This window comes from Puccinia triticina, chromosome 6A, assembly GCF_026914185.1.
Source record: "Puccinia triticina chromosome 6A, complete sequence".
NCBI classification, from domain to species: Eukaryota; Fungi; Basidiomycota; class Pucciniomycetes; order Pucciniales; family Pucciniaceae; genus Puccinia; species Puccinia triticina.
Window position 1 is genome coordinate 6,460,478 of NC_070563.1, and position 20,883 is coordinate 6,481,360.

The following is a 20,883-nucleotide window of genomic DNA, read 5'->3' on the forward strand; positions in this document are numbered from 1 at the left end:
CCACAGCACCACACACCACTGCCCGCAATCACTTCATATAGCAACCCAAGTGGTGGATGCCGCCCAACAGCAAGTGGCTCAACCCTGTTGGGGAGTCTCTATCCTGAGAATGGAGGACTTCCAGTCGCCTAAATGGCTTGTTTTAGGGGCTTCTACTAAACCTTTTTTGCTTGTGAAAAATTGATCTCAATCAACTTTCAACAGCCAGTAAAGTTTAGCCCATCTCTCTAGATTAAGCATTTAAGTCCTCCAATTTACAGAATTGAATTTAGAGAATCCCGTGGAGATGCTCTGAATTACATACACATATTATGCCAAAGCTATGTCAGGAAACTTGATGCATCTCATTACAATGTGTACTTAATTTTTCAGTCACTTTTTGTTTTTCAAATTTTCAGGCTTACCTTTCTGTTGTGAACTGAAAAGTGCAATTCTTAATTCTTAATTTTCATTCTTGATTGTTTCAGTTGGATCAGAGGATATTTTTTGATTACATCCCATTTCAAATGGGATGTGTAGGATTGTGTTCATGTGGTCATATTTGTTGTATCAAGTCCACCCTGGTCAAGACGGGTGATCGCGCCGCGCGGCTGCCTCGCCCTTCACACGAAGCCAACCTCACGCGGTGGAGAAGCTCCAAACACCCAGCGTTCCACAGCCGGTTGGATTCACACATACATGATATAAAGTACATCTCGATTTGAAGACCATCAAAGCAAGCGATCAACTCAGAAAAAGCGCTCCAGCAGACAGAAGTCCACTATGGGTTCGTCAAAATCTTCTCGTTTTTTTTATCCTCGTTTGATTTGCGCTCCGCTTACCACGTCAACCATTCCGATCGCAGGTGTTTCTAAGGTTCGAAGACAATCCTCTTTCGTCACATATTTCGACCAATTGCGAAAGAAAGATCCATTGTGTATATGCACGGTTAATATGCTGATGACTATGAGCTGATCAGTTTTTTAGATGGATGAGCGAAAGATATCCCTTTGTTCTCCAACTGGTCGAAGAAAATCGTATTCCTCAATTTGGTTAGTATTCTTTTTTTTTACCCGTTAAGCTCTTCCTTTGATAGATACTGACCGATGGAATTGAATTCGTTAAATCCGTTTGTATCGTTGACCAAACAGACAATCTCTACTTGGATATGAACGGAATTATTCATCACTGCAGTCATCCGAATGAAGGAAGTGCACATTTCAGAATGTAAGATCATCCCCTGTCATTAGCACACGTGTTTAATTCTGTCTTCCAGTTTTCCTGACGACTCTCAATGATTTGTGCTTTAATATCTCGTACATTAGAACGGAGGAAGACATTTATTTGGCGATATTTTCGTATTTGGAGCACTTGTTTGCGCTAGCCAAACCACAGAAGGTTTTTTTCTTGGCGGTTGATGGTGTTGCACCACGAGCCAAGATGAACCAGCAGGTTTGGATTATCCGTCTTTCTAGCACAATCTAACTGCGCACACTCGTTGAGAATATCTGATATCTTGCTTCATTATTAACCCTTTATAAAATAGCGTTCTCGAAGGTTCAAAACGGCAAAAGAAAATCAAGAATTGATTAAGAAAGCGATCCGAAAAGGCGAAAAGCTTCCAGATACCACTGGTTTCGACAGCAACTGCATTACTCCTGGTTTGTGGCTAGACGCATTCTGATCTACGCTATATCAATAATAACATCCCGTCTCTCATGGATCAGGCACGCCGTTTATGGCTCGATTATCTGAGCAGTTGAAATACTTTATCAACAAGAAGGTATCCGAGGACTCTGCTTGGCAGTCAGTCCAGGTAATATTCAGTGGACACGATGTAAGCTTTGTCGCATATATCTGGAGGATCTTGCTTTTGTCAGACAGTAAATTACAGCTGAACCAATTCTTTTCATAATAATATTGTTGAATGATTGCAGGTACCAGGAGAAGGGGAGCATAAAATCATGGAATATATCCGACTTTCTAAAGCGCAGGAAGATTACAATCCCAACATTCGACATTGTGTCTATGGCTTAGATGCAGATCTCATCATGTTGGGATTACTATCACATGACCCACACTTTTGTCTTCTACGAGAAGAAGTCAAGTTTTCGGCGCAGAAAAGCTCCTCAAAAGGACTCGAAAATCAGAAATTTTACCTCCTCCACATCTCTCTCGTTCGCGATTATCTAGATTGGGAATTTGCAAGTTTGCGCCAGGTCAAGACTTTAGATTATGACCTCGAACGAATCATCGACGACTTCATTCTGCTCTGTATATTTGTTGGAAACGATTTTTTACCTCACCTGCCCAATCTACACATCAACGAAGGCGCACTAGGACTGCTTTTCGATATCTACAAGAAGGTTTTACCAAAGGCGGGAGGATATTTGAACGAGTTCGGTACCCTTCACACTGAACGATTGCAGCTAGTCTTAAATGAATTGATCTTGTATGAGCGAGAGAATTTCGAGCATATATGCGCCGACTCTAGCTGGATCGAAAGTAAACGTTCGTCTCGTAGCCAGTCGAAAAAAAAGGCAGCTAACAACCACCTAATTCTAAGTGAGAGTCAACGTACTCTGCTTTCAAAAACTGAACAATTTGTCAAATCCAATCTACACTCTCCGAACAAATACGATGCTAGCTTGGCCCTTCCAGCATGTTACCCCGCAAAAGATAGAAAGTTTCTACGGGACTTGGCTGCGGAATTGAATCTATGCATCTCTTTTGACGAGTTTAACGAGAACGATGAGCCTCTAATCACCTTGGCTTTCGACCCGGACCAATCGCTGCCAGAAGATCCGGCTGTCAATGCCGTACAAGACATGTTGGAAGATTTCCAACTCGGTGAAACGACCAAACTTGATGCTCATTTATCCGAATCCAAGGTCGAAGAAGTCTTTAAGAAGTACAACCAAGCCGCAAATGAGCCTGAATGGAACGAAAACGATTTTGACCAGGAACAGGAAAAGAAATTTCAAAAGGCGCTATCCGAATGGAAGTCGCAGTACTATCACGTGAGTCGATTGCCCGAAGCTGCAGTGTCACACACACACCTAACAGACGGTATATTGAGACTGAAAATTCTACTTGATCCAGGAAAAAATGAATCTTGATTTTGCTGATCCTGAGCAGCTCCATAAGCTCGCCTACGCCTACACAGAGGGTTTACAATGGGTTCTACATTACTACTATGACGGTGTTGCTTCGTGGAGCTGGTTCTACCCATATCATTATTCTCCAATGATTTCGGGTAAGCCTTCATATGAAATTCTGAGTTTTTCTTGTTTGACACCGCTCAAGCTGCCTGCTTTTGATTTTGATAGACTTAAGCAATGTGGCGCCATACAAGTTTTCTTTTAACCTTGGTCAACCATTCAAACCTTTCGAGCAACTCATGGGTGTTCTTCCAGAATTAAGTTCCGCGCATGTTCCACCTGCATTTCGAGTGAGTTATCGCTTCTCTAAACAAAGCCGACAATCTTTGATCTGAGCAACTGTTTTTTCTTTGTTTTGGAAACAAAATAACCATCTATCACTTTCAGGATTTGATGACAAACTCAGAATCTCCAATCATCGATCTATATCCACAAGAGTTCGAAACGGATCTCAATGGCAAGAAGCACGATTGGGAAGCAATTGTTAAAATCTCTTTCATTGATCAAGACAGACTCCTCAAGGCTATGAAAGGTTAGATAGCGGATTGTACTACATTAATCAGCCCCCTCCCTTGAAAGCGAAACAAGAAGAAAGAAAAAAATACTGACATCAATCTCTCCTATTTTTACCAGCTCATGAGCACAAGCTTTTAGATGAAGAACGCAGGAGGAACGAGTTCGGCCCCACTTGGCAGTTTCGTTACAACCCACAAACAGCGGTCACCTATCCATCCTCGTTACCGGGCTTCTTCCCCGAACTCCACAATTGTCATTCGGAAATGACGGTGTATGATCTTCCGACAATCCAGGGATTACGACTGATCAAGGGGCTTTGTCAAGGCGTCCTATTAGGAAAAGATACCGTTGCTGGCTTCCCTTCACTTCACAACTTACCCCACACAGGCACCTTACTGTTCCATGGGATCAAAGTCCATCAATCCGAGAGCAAGGGGGAGACGATCGTGTTAAATGTTCCGAACGTCTACGAAGGTACGAAGGTAGAAGACCTTGCGAACACGCTCCTCGGCTCTCGAGTTTATGTGAATTACCCGTTCCTTCGAGAAGCAAAAGTTACGGCGCTTTCAGACAGTCTTTTCAGGTATGAGCTCGACCCGCACTCGCAACGTTGTCGGTCGATCCCTCATGATGAGCGGACATTGGCGACCTGGCAACGCAACGCTGACGGAATCGAGTACGAGCTCTCAAAAAAGTGCGGATTGGTCATCGGCGACGTCGACGTGATCGTCCATGCGAAGCCCATCAAAGGCCTTCAGAGAATGGAGGATGGAGCTTTGGTCAAAGAATACGAAGCCCGTGATTGCGATTATGCATTGCAAACCGTCGTCTTGAAGGTCTCCTCAGTTGACCCCCGATTCATGGTCCGCTATTTATCCTTTTTAAGCCCTTCGGTTGGGAGTCTTAACATCACCTTTTTCTTTTCAGGAACAAAGTGCCAAATCTATTACGGAAGAATTCCCTGAGGGAAGCAAAGTGTTCTTCCTTGGCGCATTGTTATATGGCGCTCCAGGGCAGGTAGTGGGACATTCTAAAGATAAACTGAACCTACGTATCATGGTATGCCAATATTTTCTGTGATTGAAATGTTGCGCTATGGTTGCTGACTTATTCTACTTTATTCATGTATGGTAGTCATTTCCGACGGACAATGAAGAGAATTTTGCGTTTCGGAGTGCATTAAGAGCAGAAGGCAGCTCAAAGCCATACATCCCTTCCCACGTCTTATGTAGACGGCTAGGGATCAGCGGATTAACTCTGAGTAAGATCACTTCGAGTGTCTTGGTCCTGGAAAAACCAGGTAGTGATAGCAAGACCAACATCGGCCTAAGTATGAAATTTGAAGCAAAAGGCCAAAAGGTACTCGGCTTAACTAAGAAAGGCGAAACCGGATGGGAATATTCTTTCGAAGCTATCAAACTAATCGAAGAATATCTAGTAAGCTTTCGTTTTTTCTTTTCGAGAACTGGCGCTCCCTGGGCATACTTTGACGCTCCCATCTATCTTCTGCTAGGAACAATTCCCGGAGATCACACAAAGCTTAGAGACCCGAGGGCACGATATTCTTCGAGCGCAAGACATCTTCCCCGATGAGCCGGAGGCACGTCTATCGGCGGTGAAAGGCTGGATGAAAGCGAAGGGCATCCGCGATTTCGACCGGGTACCTTTGGAGACGGACTCTTTAGAGCGGGGGACAATCGAGCGATTCGAGGCGGTGACGGCCAAGTTCCTAGCCGAGCGGACGCCGGAAAACGTCAAGCAGGCCATCATCCGCAACGTGCCCCGTCGGGCGATCCTCAAACCCTCTCACGCCGAGGAACAACTCGGAAACCAATCTTTCGAGTTAGCCGACCGAGTCGCCATGGTTAGCGATCGCGGAACCGTGCCTATTAGCGCCAAGGGAGTCGTCGTCGGGATCACAGATAAGTTTATCGACGTCGTCTTCGATGCCCCCTTCATTGGTGGAACGACCCTGTCAAATCGGTTTGTTTGCCTTCGGTTTGGTTCGATGTCGCTAAGAAAGACTGTCAATGAGGACTTACACTTTTTTTTTGTTCTAGTTGTGAGATGTATCGAGGGGTTTCGATAGGACCGAGTACGATCTTGAATCTGACTACGCCCCAATACCGTCAAAGCATTACGGGAGGAGTTCCACAGGAGAAAGCCGCGGTGAAGAAGCACGGCCAACCAGTAGACACGCACGTTGCGGGCACTCAGTCAGCCGTTCGAGGCCGGTGGCAGACAGACGGGGCGTTGGCGGGCAGCAACATTGTGCGGGGAGGTCCGGTGATCGCGATTCATTCACGAGGAGGACCACCGCCACGCGAGCAGGTGGGCCGAAACGCAGTGGAGCCGGGGCGAATCCACGGCCACCCGGTCACCCGGCCTGTGGAGCCTCCGGCGACGTCTGGGCCGGGCGCCGGCCCTTCGTGGCGTGGCGGCATGGGACGCAACGGAAACGACGCTGCTCCTACCCGGGGCAAGACCACGGGCTCATACCGCGGCGGCCCATCCGGGCATACCATCCTTGCCCGGCCCCCACCCGTCCAGCCCACGGCCCCTCCCCAGCCTGGCCCGACTCCCAAACGCGATGGCCCGTCGTGGAAGGAGCGCATCGCCGTGATTCCTCCTGCGTCTCGTGGGACTGGTCGGGGCTCCAACGGTCCTCCTCCCAACGGCCGAGGTAATCCGGCTGGCAGGGGGGGTAGGGGCCGGGGCCGGGGCGCAACTAGAGGATGAATGTCTTGCGTGCACAGTCTGTGTTGTAGTCTCTCTTTTTTTCTCGCTCGAGTTTTTTTTCTTTCTTTTCTTTTGGCGCCTGTCACTATATATACACGCACTACTTCCACAAGGCACTTTCTTGTCTTTCTTCTGCAGACTTCTGCAGATGCATTGGGTTGCTTTTTCCCTTTCCCCTGCTTGATGCACACCAATATAAACATGTAGTCTTCCAATCTTGGATGTTTTTCTTTCTTGGCTTGAGTTCAGTATTTGTTGTTTGAGGACGAGAAATGAATGAGTGTATGAGACGAACTGCGCGAGCGGCGTGTGCAACCCCACTTCCATTAGGGATGCTCTTCTGTGGCTATGCCCATCAGCCAAACTGCCGCTTTTCAAGCAGTCTGAGATGATGGCTGGCTGGACTGGCGCGATTTTCTGGCACCCCTGATGAGGGCATCCGAGATGACTTATCGGTTCCCAGGACCACTTCGCCTGGTTGGTGGCCTTCGCGGTAAGCACACCGTGCTCCCCTCTGTGACGAAGCTGTGCCACCGCCCACGGCCGTCAGATAGGCCGCCTGCCGCCGAGCCCTCCACCTTGCCGGCGGGCGTGCTGTGCTTTCCACTCAGAGAGTCGTTTCTCTGGATGACCCAATGCGAGTTCGCACATCGCGCCCGCCGTGTAGATCGGGCGAGGCCTGTATCCTTTTCTGTCTGCCCCAGCCGCAGGGGCTGTCCTGTATGGCTGCAGGCTTGTGAGTCCCCCAGTATTTGGGGTTTGTTCTACATAAGGAGGCCTCTCTTGCAGGGCGTGTTCCCCAGCTCCTTTCTTTTCTCCCTCTCGAAATCCAGAGGATCTTCTTCTGCGTGCTGCTTCGCCAGGCCTCTCTGTTCCTGACGCTTCCGGCTGCCGTGCGCTGGCCGACTGGAAAACGCTCGGACACAACCTCCAAGACCACAATGACCAGAACATCGTTGCCCGCCGGCGAAGTCCAGGTGCTGATTATTGACAACTATGACAGGCAAGCTTCTTCAATCAACGTGCCCGAATCCTAGCCAATGGTTGACTAACTTGCTTTCCTGCCCTCTCACAGTTTCACCTGGAACCTCTATCAGTACTTGTGTCTACTCGGCGCATCAGTCTCCGTCATCCGTTCGCAAGCCTGTACCCTCGATGAACTCGTAGCTTCCTACCCCAACCTCACCCATCTCGTCATCTCACCCGGTCCCGGCCACCCTTCTACCGACTCGGGAATCTCGATCCCAGCTATCCATCATTATGCTGGCAAGATTCCGATTCTCGGGATCTGTATGGGTCTTCAATGTATCTACTCGGCCTTCGGCGGCCAAGTCTCCAAAGTTGGAGAGATCGTCCACGGAAAGACTTCGCTCGTCTCACATGACGCAAGAGGTCTCTTCAAAGCCCTCCCCCCGCACATCCAGTGCACCCGATACCACAGCCTTGCCGGCCGATCCGGCACCCTGCCCTCCGAGCTAGAGGTCACCTGCTGGACCAATTCAAATCCCCAGCTGGCCAACGATCCTGCTCCGTTTGACGACACATCCTCGATCATCATGGGCGTCAGACATAAGCTGCTGACTATCGAATCAGTCCAATACCACCCCGAGAGCATCCTTTCTGAAGAGGGCAAACCCTTCCTATCGAATTTTTTGAATCTTCGAGGCGGCCACTGGGCCGAAAATCCCGACTCTCACGTCTCTCCCACCCCCAAGTCTAAGCCCACCCCACCCGCCGAATCATCAAATCAGCAGACAATATTGGAAAAAATTTGCGTGCAAAGAGCAAACGATCTCATTGAGGCCAAGTGTATCCCCGGTTCATCCCCCACCGACCTCAAGCGCAAGCTTGCTGCCAATGTCCCTCCGGTCCAAATCGACTTCTATGAACGCATTCGCCAAACCACGACCGGCAAGGTAGCCTTGATGGCCGAGATCAAACGTGCATCTCCTTCAAAAGGCTCTTTCATCACTCCAACCACCCCAAGCTCACCCGCGATCGCCGTCTCCTATGCCGCCGCTGGTGCATCCGTCATCTCAGTCTTGACCGAGCCCAAGTGGTTCAAGGGTACCCTGTTAGACATGCTTGAAGTCCGCCTGTCAGTCGAAAACGTGCCTAACCGACCAGCAATACTCCGCAAAGATTTTATCATCGATCCATATCAAATTGACGAGGCTAGATGCTATGGGGCCGATACGATCTTGTTGATTGTCGCCTGCCTCAGTCTTGATCAACTGAGGCTCCTCTACAACCACGCCAAATCACTCGGCATGGAGCCCCTCGTCGAAGTCGCCAATGCCGCCGAACTTGAAGTGGCACTCCAGATTAGGCCCCGAGTGATTGGTGTCAACAATCGGAACTTGCACGATTTCCGGGTCGACATGAGTACCACCTCGAAGATGCTGGATGAACTGAACGCGCGAAACTCTACTCAGAACGGAAACTCCGACGAGATCATCATGTGCGCTCTCAGTGGAATCTCAGGTCGAGCTGATGTCGAAAGATACGCTGCAGAGGGTGTTGGTGCTGTCCTGGTTGGCGAGGCGCTGATGAAGGCCGAAGATAAAGTTAGCTTCGTCCACGACCTACTAGGCATCACACCTGCCCCGAAACTCACCAAGCGGAAACCACTCGTCAAGATCTGCGGGATCAAAACTGTCGAGGCAGCTCTTCACGCAACCAAGGCTGGAGCCGACCTTCTCGGCTTGATCTTTGTTCCGAAGAGTAAACGCTACGTTACGCCGCAACAAGCCGATGCGATTATCAAGGCAGTCCGCAAGTCGAGTGAAGAATCCCCGAAACCATCCCTAGAATCGGAAGAGAGCGAATTGGACACCACCGATTGGTTCAGTTTGCAATCGTCTCGGCTGCTTCAAAAACGCAGGACTCAGCGAAGACCATTGATCGTTGGCGTGTTCCAAAACTCGAGCCTCAGTGAGATCGAGAAGATCGTCAACCAACTGGGAGATGCGATCGACTTGATCCAATTGCACGGCTCGGAAGACGTTCGGATGGCCAAGTTTCTATCCAAACCGGTCATCAAAGCCTTCCACATCGATGTCGAAAAGGGGAGAAGAAGTCTTAACGAGTGTGAAGAGTCTTTCCAATCAGGATTCCAGAAAACCTTGTCGATGATCAACGAGCCCGGCATGCACGCATTCTCCATCCTGGACAGCGCCAGCCTCAGCCAATGTGGAGGGACCGGCCAAACCTTCAACTGGGACTCGGTCAAAACCCACCTGGCTTCCTCCACAACCACCCACCATAACCTGGTGATCGCTGGCGGATTGAACGCTCACAACGTCGCGAAGTGCATCGAGACTTTCGACCCCTTCATTCTCGATATCTGTTCGGGAGTCGAGCTCGAGAACTGCGATAGTCAAGTGGCCGAGAATAAGGATTTCAAGAAGATTTCCCAAGTCATCGACCTCATCAAATCCCATTCTTGATCATCCCTCTTTCCTTTGCTGCCCATCATCATCTTTATCCACCTTTGCTTGTATTCTGTGTTTTTCCCCAGCACGTTTCTTTTTGTACAATCATCATCCCCGTATCTTATCCATGCAACACCTCCATTGTTTGATTACATAGATAAAACTAGAATAACGCAAGATATGAGATCGAATGCAGCATTATATTTTTCTTATTGAACAAAAAATCAAGGTATAATTTGCTCAACCGGTGTAGCTTCGTGAAATCGAACTAAACAAGATTAGGGAAGAAGCCAATGAGCGAGAAATTGTGTGGGACACTGAGAAGATCTTGGCGCCTTCCCCTCCCATGACGCCCAACGGGTTCAACATGATGGAGGCACATTCTCTAGCGAGCGTGTACAGCCTCTCCGTCGAACGCACGAAGTGCGGGAGAGGCTTGTGTCTAAAACACGCATGCTCGCGTGTCACGGTTGGGCTTCTGAGGTCCTTTTTTTTTTGTAAAAATCCTGTAGATTACACACAACCACCAGGGGATAATGAAGTTGGGCAGGGTGTGCCCAAGATGGAGGTCTTCATCCCCATCAAGAAGGATCTTGAATTTTTCAGAAATTATATGTGTAGGATTTTTTACAAGCCAATTTTAGTCCAGCATGACTTTTTTTTTTCTTCAAACCAAACCATTCCTTATGTAATCAATAGAGGACAAGATGGCCATCCCAGGATAGTAATCAGAATTTTGTGAAGGAGGGATCCTGGTTGAGAAGCCAAGAATCAACTTCAGTTCAATCCTGAAGAGTCAGATTTTCAAACTTTTGAAATCTTGAAAAAATTCCTGCTGGTCCAATTTTCAGAATATTCTTTTGAAAATTGGATGAGCAGATCCGCACAATCCTCCTCTATCTCCCAACCAGCTTTATACCTGGGGAGATGGATGTACAAGAGCTACAGCCGTGCAAAAGTCGGTGTGAGAATAAAGGCTGGTATGTTGGTAGAAATGTCTGCTCACTGCCCTCTTCAAGATTATATATGTCTGGGCTGTGTGATTATTGGTAACTCGGCTCCACACTGCTACTATCTGCTAGCCTTCAGCCCTCCTCTCTGAGCCTGATCTATAGCGTAATAATCCGCAAGTGAATGAAGCTCCGCACTCCGCAAGCACAGAATCCGCAAGTAACGCTGCAAGTAATGATAAGGTCACTCAAAACTCTCCTAATACTCTAGTACGTCCATTAGTGTAAGTACAATAATGAGTAATCCATAAGATGATAGGATAATCCCCCCTTTTCCAAGAGAGAAGAGAAACCGTGAGCCCTTCCCCCATCCTTCCCTCCACGCATGTCACCGTTCCCACCCAATCCTGCAGGTCCAACACTTTTGCGCACTAGTCCTTCAGCTCCGCCCGCTTTCCACACGTCATTGTCCCAGACTCCGCTCCTCTCCAACACTTGCCCTCCCACCATCCTCTGTCTAGCTCCCGCCAGTCAATCTCTCACCACTGCCTCCGCCCCAGTTCCACCCGCTGGTGGAACCCTCTTCCAAGGGTGGGCAGTTACGTTATCAAGTTATCCATTAATTTTATCTGTAAGTTAGATTTTGGTGGCTTATATCTTTGTTTATGGGCAATTCAAATAAAACAAAGCTTTATGTGGTTATAATTAATCTTTTTTTCCACTTTGGAGACATAGGCTTTACCTCTGTAAAAAATTATCCGTGAAAAGAAACCACAAATTAGTTATCAAAGCAAATAGTTACTGATAACTGAATTTTTGACCTAGATTTAATGATTAAAAAGCAACCAGTGAGCCAATATGTAAATACAATGAATATATGTTAGGAGGACTATCAAGCAACAAAAAGATACAAGAACAACTCTATTGCACACCTCTACAGCTTTTTACAGTCAGTTGCAGACAGATTTTCATCTGGATAACTACCCACCCTTGCAAGTTCAGCCAACACAGCACCTGTGTCATTACAAATATTCGACTCCAAACCAAAGATGCATGTGGCACCATCCTTGGTTTGAAACCAACATCTGGCTAGAGCTGGGCGAGCTCAGCTCCAGCATCAGATTTTTTACAAGTCATCAAACTTCTTAATATAAAGATACACTATAAGATGGTGATCAAGCCTGATTATGCTGGAAATATTGATAATTTTTCACTCTCTTGAGAAAACTTGCTGAAATTAAATTGAAATGCAGCTACAGTCTTGCAGCTCCTCACAGCTCAACCCAGCTCCCACATACACTCAGGTGCAGTCTTGAAGCTCCTCACAGCTCAACCCAGCTCCCACCCACACTCAGGTACAGTATTGCAGCTCCTCCCAGCTCCTCCCAGCTCAACCCAGCTCCCACCTACACTGCGGTACAGTCTTGCAGATCGTGGAGCTGGAGCGGCGGCTGCAGGTGCTTTGGCCACTGGTTGCTCCTTTGGTTGCTTGTGCACCGCCTTCTGCATGAACAGTTTCAGCTCCTTCAGCATATCCGTCAGATCATTCACATCTTTGACCGTGACTGGCGCCTGCGGAGCCGGTTCCGCCCTTACAGCCACCTCTCCTTGGCTGTTGTTCATAAGCTCCAATACCTCAAGTTCCGCCTTGACGGGGGACCGTAGCTCCTTCATGCTGGGCAACAGCTTTGGCCCTCCAAGTTGTGGTTTAACCATCAAACCCCGCTTGTTGAGCCCACGCAGCACCTTCTCCGTGAATGTCCAATCAAATCCCTTCAAGAAGATCCACTTGGTCGTGCCCATGTCGGCCCTCACTATTTCTTTCTGCTCCAAATACCGTAGAACCTGGTCAAAGCTGGTAATATAGGACACGTACTCCGATCTAGTCCGGACACCACCTTTTTCCGCACATTCCAAAGCCACCTTCTCCAGGTCACTTTCCCAATACCTGGGCCTGCAATCTTCCCACCACTCGATTATCTCCTCCTTGAGCTTGGTCCAATCCTTCTTCTCAAACCCCTTCATGTCCTCCACCTCCTGCAAGTTCTCGCCCTCCGGAAAGAAGTTGACCACCTGGTATGCTTTATCAGCATCAGTCAGGCCTTCCTGTGGGGCTTCCCTTTCAAACTGGTTGATGAAGCGCTCCACTTCCACCTCTAAGAACTTAAGGTGTTGATAATCCCTTGGCCGCATCTTCTCTCTGCTTGGCGCAGGGGCCACAGGTTGTTGTCCATGATCTTGTCTTCCGTCTCCTCTGGTTGAACTCTTCCGCTCACTGTCCCTCCAGTCAACACCCCCGGTTGGTTGTTCAGAGTGCTACGCTGATACAGCTGTCGCCTCTTTCCCGCGATTGACTGATTAGGAGAAAACTGACTGTGCACTGACAAAAAGGATAATTGTCCTAGCAAGTCTCTTGGTCTTCCAGCTGCTCCCAACCACAACTGTGTTTTGGCGGGTCTTGAGGAAGAGCCTTCTCTGCTTTCCTAAGTTACTGGATTCCCGGACAGACCCCCACTTGTGAGAATAAAGGCTGGTATTTCAGTAGAAATGTCCACTAACAGCCCTCTTCAAGATTCTATACGTCTGGGCTGTGTGATTATCAATAACTCGGCTCTGCACTGCTACTATCTGCTAGCCTTCAGCCCTCCTCTCTGAGCCTGATCTATAGCGTAATAATCCGCAAGTGAATGAAGCTCTGCACTCCGCAAGCACAGAATCCGCAAGTAACGCTGCAAGTAATGATAAGGTCACTCAAAACTCTCCTAATACTCTAGTACGTCCATTAGTGTAAGTACAATAATGAGTAATCCATAAGATGATAGGATAATCCCCCCTTTTCCAAGAGAGAAGAGAAACCGTGAGCCCTTCCCCCATCCTTCCCTCCACGCATGTCACCGTTCCCACCCAATCCCGCAGGTCCAACACTTTCCCGCACTAGTCCTTCAGCTCCGCCCGCTTTTGGCATGTCATTGTCCCAGACTCCGCTCCTCTCCGATGCTTGCCCTCCCACCTTCCTCTGTCTAGCCCCCGCCAGTCAGTCTCTCACCACCGCCTCCGCCCCAGTTCCACCCGCTTCAGCCAAAACAGCTCACCTGCTGATGCGCCGCTGCTACCAGTCCACGTGTGTAGTCTGCTGCAGTCCGGCCCTGTCTTTCTGCTCCAGTCCAAATACACAATCCAAAATCCGCGACCCGCAATCCGTGCATTCCATCTGCGCGCGACTTTCCGTAAGCTTTCTTAGCGTGCTTTTCTGACATCATCCTCAGTGCTTATGTCACTGGAATGCACTCTGCCTGAGCCGCTCTGTGCATTCCCGCCCGCACTATCTCCGAGTGGACATTCTACCACGCATGCCTATATAAATCACCACATCGGCTACACCAAAACTGGCCAACCGTGATGCGGTTGTAAGTTGGTTTAAGCTTTGGGGGGGGGGGGGGGTGGCTCCACAACCAGGGCTTCCCGCCCCCCGCAGAAGAGGGACTTCCACAACTTTGATTCTCTAGCTGCTCCAATTGGAAGACTTGATCACAATGGCCACCACCTAACCCTACCCGGCCAGGTAGAAAATCCCAATGAGAATGGTAAAGGCACTGTTAAGATCTTGAAAAGAAAAAGGGTCAGCCTCAATTCACTGCAAACTTTTACTTTGTGCACTCCACATTTTTGGCTTTGGGGGGCCAGCGCTCCAAAAAAGGTGGAGTGCCTTGATTTTGTACTCCCAAAACATGGAGTCCCCAGATGGGCACTTCATGTTTATTGGAGTACACAACTGGGTACTCCAAAATTGACCAAAATAGGGGAGTGCAGCTAGATGCACTCCACAAAAAATGGAGTGCAAGCCCAAGCACTCCACCTTTTCAGTGAAGGATTTTGGCTTTGCACTCCAGCTGCCAAATACCAAATGGAGTGCATTGGGGTGCACTCCAACTCTCCTTTTTTTTGAGTGCCCACAGAAATCACACCTCTACATGATTGGGCGGACCGGTCATTGAGGGGACTCACACCTCTCGATGACCGGCACGGACTGGTCATCAGTCACACCTCCCAATGACTGACAAAGACCGGGCATCAAGTGTTGCAGTGATGAACCTGGAACAGCAGAAGAGAATGATGATGGTCGTGGAAGGATGATCATTGCATCAGAGAGGAAAAACAAGGAGAAGAAGACTGAAAGAGAGAGAGAAAGAAAAACAGGAAAACACTCACCTGGAACAGCAGAAGAGAATGATGATGGTTGTGGAAGGATGAGGAAAGAGAGCCTTCCACGTCTGCTGCTCCAGGTGACTACAATGGTGAAATGTCACAGACTGTGATATGCAGAAAACAGGTTTGAAGCAGAAACAGAAGAGAGAAGAAAACAAACACTACACAAGCTCAACATCAAGGGTAATAACACCTCCTCTTGATGATTGGCCATCACCAGTCATTGAGGCAACAGTGGGTCAGCTACTCTAACATAGCTGTTAGCGTAGCATAGCGCAGCGCAAATGCGCTATTTTTAAGTGTAGCGTTAGCGCAATTGCGCGCATCTGCGCTAACGCTATGCGCAAAGGATGCAAAGCTATTTTAGCTTTTAGCATAGCGTTAGCGCAGATGCGCGCAATTGCGCTAACGCTAAGCACGCAAGGCGCAAAAGAGCGCGCGCTATGCTGCGCTAAAGCGTTTTTTGCGGCAAAAAAGTGCCTTTTTTCCGCTAAAAGCGCCTTAGCGCAACGTAGCGGCTGTAGTGCAGCGCTAACGCTAAACAAAAATTGGTATGCTGTTAGCGCCGCTGAAAATTAGTGAAGCGTAGCGGCGCTAACGCTATTCAAAAAAGTTTGGCGCTTTTTGCCGCTACGCTAGACTTTAGGGCTAAAATAGCGTAGTTTAGCGTAGCGGCCCACTGTTGATTGAGGGGAGTAACATCTCCTTTCAATGACTGGTCTGTGCCGGTCATTGAGGGGAGTAACATCTCCTTTCAATGACCGGTCTATGCCAGTCATTAAGGGGAGTAACATCTCCTCTCAATGACCAGTCTGTGCCGGTCATTGAGGGGAGTAACATCTCCTCTCAATGACCGGTCTGTGCCAGCCATTGAGGGGAGTAACATCTCCTCTCAATGACCGGTCTGTGCTGGTCACCAAGGGGAGTAGCACCTCCTCTCAATGACCGGTCAGACCGGTCATTGAGGGGAATAACAAATTCTCTGGATTACCAGTCATCAAGGAGAGGTGCTACTCCTCTTGATGACCGGTCTTTACCCGCCATTGAGGGGACTCACACCTCCTCTTGTTGAACAGTATGCACCGGTCATCCAGAGGAGGTGTTATTCCCCTCAATGACCAGTGTGTAATGACCGGCACAGACCGGTCATTGAGGGGAGGTGCTACTCCTCTCAATGACCGGCACAGACCGGTCATCAAGGGGAGGTGCTACTCCTCTCAATAACCGGCACAGACCGGTCGTAAAGGGGAGATGTTACTCCCCTCAATGACTGGCACAGACCGGTTATCAAGGGAAGATGTTACTCCCCTCAATGACTGGAACAGACCAGTCATCAAGAGGAGATGTTACTCCCCTCAATCAACGATGCATCTATTACGCTATATGTAATTAGCGCCGCTAAAAAAGTAGCTTAGCGCTTGCCGCTAATAATCTGGGCAGTTAGCAATAGCGGTAACGGTCCAGTGCTACATATAGCGCGTAGCGCAGCAACACCCTTGCTACACTATTTCCCTGTGCCATGTAGTTTAGGTTTTATTAAGGCGCTAACACTAAAAATAGCTGTTTTTTAGCGCCAAAGCCGCTACACCCGCTAAAACATTGCTACATGCCAGTTTAGCGGGATAAACGCTAAATATTCAAACTAGCGCAAATTAGCGCAGTAATTAGCGCATCAATAGCTTATAGATTCTGGAGCTAGAGGTCTGGTTTTCTCCCAGATGAGATAAATACCACTAATTATTCAATATTACCGCTAATTATTTGTTAAATTAGTGTAGCAATAAGGAACGCTAATATATTGCTATGTTAGCGCAGAGTTGCTAGATATAGCTGAAGCGCAGTGATCAGACGCTAAAACCGCTACTTTCTAGCAATCAAAATCTATGATTTTTTTCTGAATTAAAAGTTAGCTGTAACTGTAATACCACCAACACTACAATTTAGTTTAGCGTAGCAGTGTTAAAAACCCGCTAATTTAGGGTATTACACGCTAACTGTAGCGTAATAGATGCATCGTTGCCTCAATGAACAGCACAGACTGGTCATCAAGAGGAGATGTTACTTCCCTCAATGACCGGTGATGGACGGTCATCAAGAGGAGATGTTATTACCCTTGATGAATGGTCTGTGCTGGTCATTGGGAGGAGAAGCACCTCCCTTCAATGAATGGTCTGCCCCGGTCATTGGGAGGAGTAGAACCTCCCCTTGATGACCGGTATACACCGGTCATTGAGAGAAGTAGCACCTCCCCTCAATGACTGGTACACACCGGTCATCCAGAGAAGTTGTTATTCCCCTTGATGACCGGTCTGACTGGTCATCAAGAGGAGATGTTACTCCCCTCAATGACCAGTGTGTACCGGTCATCAAGCGGAGGTGTTATTAGCCTTGATGACCGGTCTGTGCCAGTCATTGGGAGGTGTGACTGATGACTGGTCCGCGCCGGTAATTGAGAGGTGTGATTGATGACCGGTCTGCGCCGGTCAACATGAGGTGTTAGTTCCCTCAATTACCGGTAGAGACCAGTCATTGAGAGGTGTGCTTCCCCTCAATGACCGGCGGTCCGGCACAGACCGTTCATTGAGAGATGTTAATCCGCTCGATGCCGGTCTGTACTGGTGATGGAAATCAGGAGGTGAAAGCTGGCATTGAGTGGGGTGTGTTTGTACATAGCCCGCTCAATGGCCAGACATCCTCTAGTATGCTTGCAATGCCGGATATCAGACATGTGTGGGGTTGAAGTTGTAGGCAATCTAGCTCTGGCTGGAGTGCACAGTACTTCACTCCCCTTTTGAGGAGGAGAAATATCAGGAATGGAGTGCTGGGGGAATGCACTCCAGTCTGATGGAGTGAGATTCATGGGCACTCATTACATTTCCTGGCCACTGGAGTTCTTTCACTGTGGAGAAAACTCAAGAAATTGCTGTCAATTGACATGCAATATTACAAAGGGGCCTTTGTAATATGGCATGTCAACTGACAGCAGTTTCTTAAGTTTTTTTCCACAGTGTTTGGGGTGCACTCCAAATAGTCTTGAGTCCCTTGTTCTGCACTCCAATTGACTTGGAGTACTCTAGTCTGTACTCCCCCAATCATCAGAGTGCACACTAGATACACTCACTTTTGGAGTGCTTTTGGGTTTTTTTTGCAGCGTATTTAGGCTGACCCTTTATTTCTTTTGTCAAGTCTATCATCTACTCCTACTGGCTAAGAAATCAAATTAAGATTCCAAATAAAGAGTGAATTGTCCATCATCACAAAAACAATTGAGGATGAAAAAAAAAGTAAAATGTGTGGGCGTGGCAATCAGGGAATTGGAAAAAGTGAGCACACCAGAGCTGTATCTCATCCGTATTGGTTGCATCTTCCTCAGTTATTTTCAGCTCTTCCTTGCGGTTGTCCAAGGATTGTTTTATCCCTGTAGTGACAAATACTTCCAGCCCATGCCCAAACGCACTCACAAAGGGTGGTCCAGCTCTGAGGGGTGAAAAAGATCCTTGAGTTTGGTGTTATGTTGCTGGAATTTTTTGGCTTCCAATTTGTGAGGAGTGTCAAAGAAAATCAATGGCTATTTTGTAGCTTGTAATCAATCAAGAATAATCACTTGAATGCAGCAGCATAGGTCAGTTTACCAAATAGCTGGGCTTGATTGTCATTCTTGGGGTGGACAGTCTTCAAGAGAGTTTTTTCTTTCTTCTGTGCTTTTGGCACACTCCTATTAGGGAGTGTGCTTTGGCACACTCCTATCACGGAGTGTGCTTTGGCACACTCCTATCACGGAGTGTGCTTTGGCACACTCCTATCACGGAGTGTGCTTTGGCACACTCCTATCACGGAGTGTGCTTTGGCACACTCCTATCACGGAGTGTGCTTTGGCACACTCCTATCACGGAGTGTGCTTTGGCACACTCCTATCACGGAGTGTGCTTTGGCACACTCCTATCACGGAGTGTGCTTTGGCACACTCCTATCACGGAGTGTGCTTTGGCACACTCCTATCACGGAGTGTGCTTTGGCACACTCCTATCACGGAGTGTGCTTTGGCACACTCCTATCACGGAGTGTGCTTTGGCACACTCCTATCACGGAGTGTGCTTTGGCACACTCCTATCACGGAGTGTGCTTTGGCACACTCCTATCACAGAGTGTGCTTTGGCACACTCCTATCACAGAGTGTGCTTTGGCACACTCCTATCACAGAGTGTGCTTTGGCACACTCCTATCACGGAGTGTGCTTTGGCACACTCCTATTAGGGAGTGTGCTTTGGCACACTCCTATTACGGAGTGTGCTTTGGCACACTCCTATTATGGAGTGTGCTTTGGCACACTCCTATTACGGAGTGTGCTTTGGCACACTCCTATTACGGAGTGTGCTTTGGCACACTCCTATTACGGAGTGTGCTTTGGCACACTCCTATTATGGAGTGTACTTTGGCACACTCCTATTACGGAGTGTGCTTTGGCATACTCCTATTACAGAGTGTGCTTTGGCATACTCCTATTACGGAGTGTGCTTTGGCATACTCCTATTACATTACGGAGTGTACTTTGGCACACTCCTATTACAGCTGCTGGTGGATTTGGTTCTTATCTCCAAACTTGGAGCCAGCTGTTGGTGAGGTTTAGACATTTTGCCAATGGATCTCTTGGTTCTGATGAGGTCCCAGCTGGTTTCATTGGTTCGGTCAAGATCCCCAGGTTGATGATCCCAAGAGTTGTGCTGGATTTTGATTGCTTTTGTGACACTGCCTTTTGGACTGATGTGGGTAAAGCAATGCTCATTGAACCGCTTCATGAGGGTCTTGAAGGTTACGGCAGGAAAGTTGGCCTGGAAGGATGTTGAGTTTACTAGGTCCAACCTGTTGGGCACCACCAGTCTGTTGGGTGTTGCTGGGTCATTGGACCATGAGATTGGGCAGTCAGGATCTTTGACAAGTAACTTCAACCCGGGAATAAATACGTTGTTAGGCATTGACGGGTTTGGCAGAGGGAGTGGGGGTTGACCAGTTTGGCAAAGGATGAGGCTAGGGAGGTGGGAGGTTGGTGGTGCTAGGCAGGAGCTGGTTCAGAAGGACTGGCGGCACATGCAAGTGGCAGCTGGTTCAGTGGGTAGGCTTGGTTTGGGTTGTTGTAAATCTTGAGGCCTCCAAGCTTTGTCTTTCTAGCAGATACTCCACTTGCCGAGTGGAAATTAGGCCGGTGTATCCAAGTAGCTAGTGGGCAATGGTTGGCCAGAGGAGCAAGGGCTTGCCCATGTGCAATCATTTTGAGTGAGGGGGCCAAGGGGACGGAGGAGCACAGGCTTGCCCATGTGCGACGATTTTGAGGGAGGGGGCCCAGGGGAGATGGAGTCCATCTTGTCATTCACTGGGATCCTCCCAATTGAGTGACAGAGGTGGACGTCCTGCCACACTCCTATTACAGAGTGACACTCCTATCACGGAGTGTGCTTTGGCACACTCCTATCACGGAGTGTGCTTTGGCACACTCCTATCACGGAGTGTGCTTTGGCACACTCCTATCACGGAGTGTGCTTTGGCACACTCCTATCACGGAGTGTGCTTTGGCACACTCCTATCACGGAGTGTGCTTTGGCACACTCCTATCACGGAGTGTGCTTTGGCACACTCCTATCACGGAGTGTGCTTTGGCACACTCCTATCACGGAGTGTGCTTTGGCACACTCCTATCACGGAGTGTGCTTTGGCACACTCCTATCACGGAGTGTGCTTTGGCACACTCCTATCACGGAGTGTGCTTTGGCACACTCCTATCACGGAGTGTGCTTTGGCACACTCCTATCACGGAGTGTGCTTTGGCACACTCCTATCACGGAGTGTGCTTTGGCACACTCCTATCACGGAGTGTGCTTTGGCACACTCCTATCACGGAGTGTG

General features: G+C 48.5%; 2 protein-coding genes across 2 annotated transcripts; both read left to right on the forward strand.

Moving 5' to 3' along the window:
• Positions 1–762: 762 nt before the first annotated feature.
• Positions 763–6,395, forward strand: PtA15_6A745 (uncharacterized protein; the record flags this gene model as incomplete). Its single annotated transcript, XM_053170483.1, has 16 exons — positions 763–766; positions 845–855; positions 959–1,031; positions 1,131–1,206; positions 1,305–1,431; positions 1,526–1,640; positions 1,707–1,816; positions 1,917–2,999; positions 3,082–3,235; positions 3,309–3,430; positions 3,528–3,672; positions 3,774–4,519; positions 4,584–4,715; positions 4,791–5,093; positions 5,170–5,639; positions 5,717–6,395. 16 exons carry the CDS (start codon positions 763–765, stop codon positions 6,393–6,395), a joined length of 4,350 nt encoding a protein of 1,449 aa, XP_053021670.1.
• A 941-nt stretch (positions 6,396–7,336) lies between these two features.
• Positions 7,337–9,844, forward strand: PtA15_6A746 (uncharacterized protein; the record flags this gene model as incomplete). Its single annotated transcript, XM_053170484.1, has 2 exons — positions 7,337–7,398; positions 7,471–9,844. The coding sequence occupies 2 exons, from the start codon at positions 7,337–7,339 to the stop codon at positions 9,842–9,844; spliced, it is 2,436 nt and encodes an 811-aa protein (XP_053021671.1).
• Between the last annotated feature and the right edge of the window lie 11,039 nt (positions 9,845–20,883).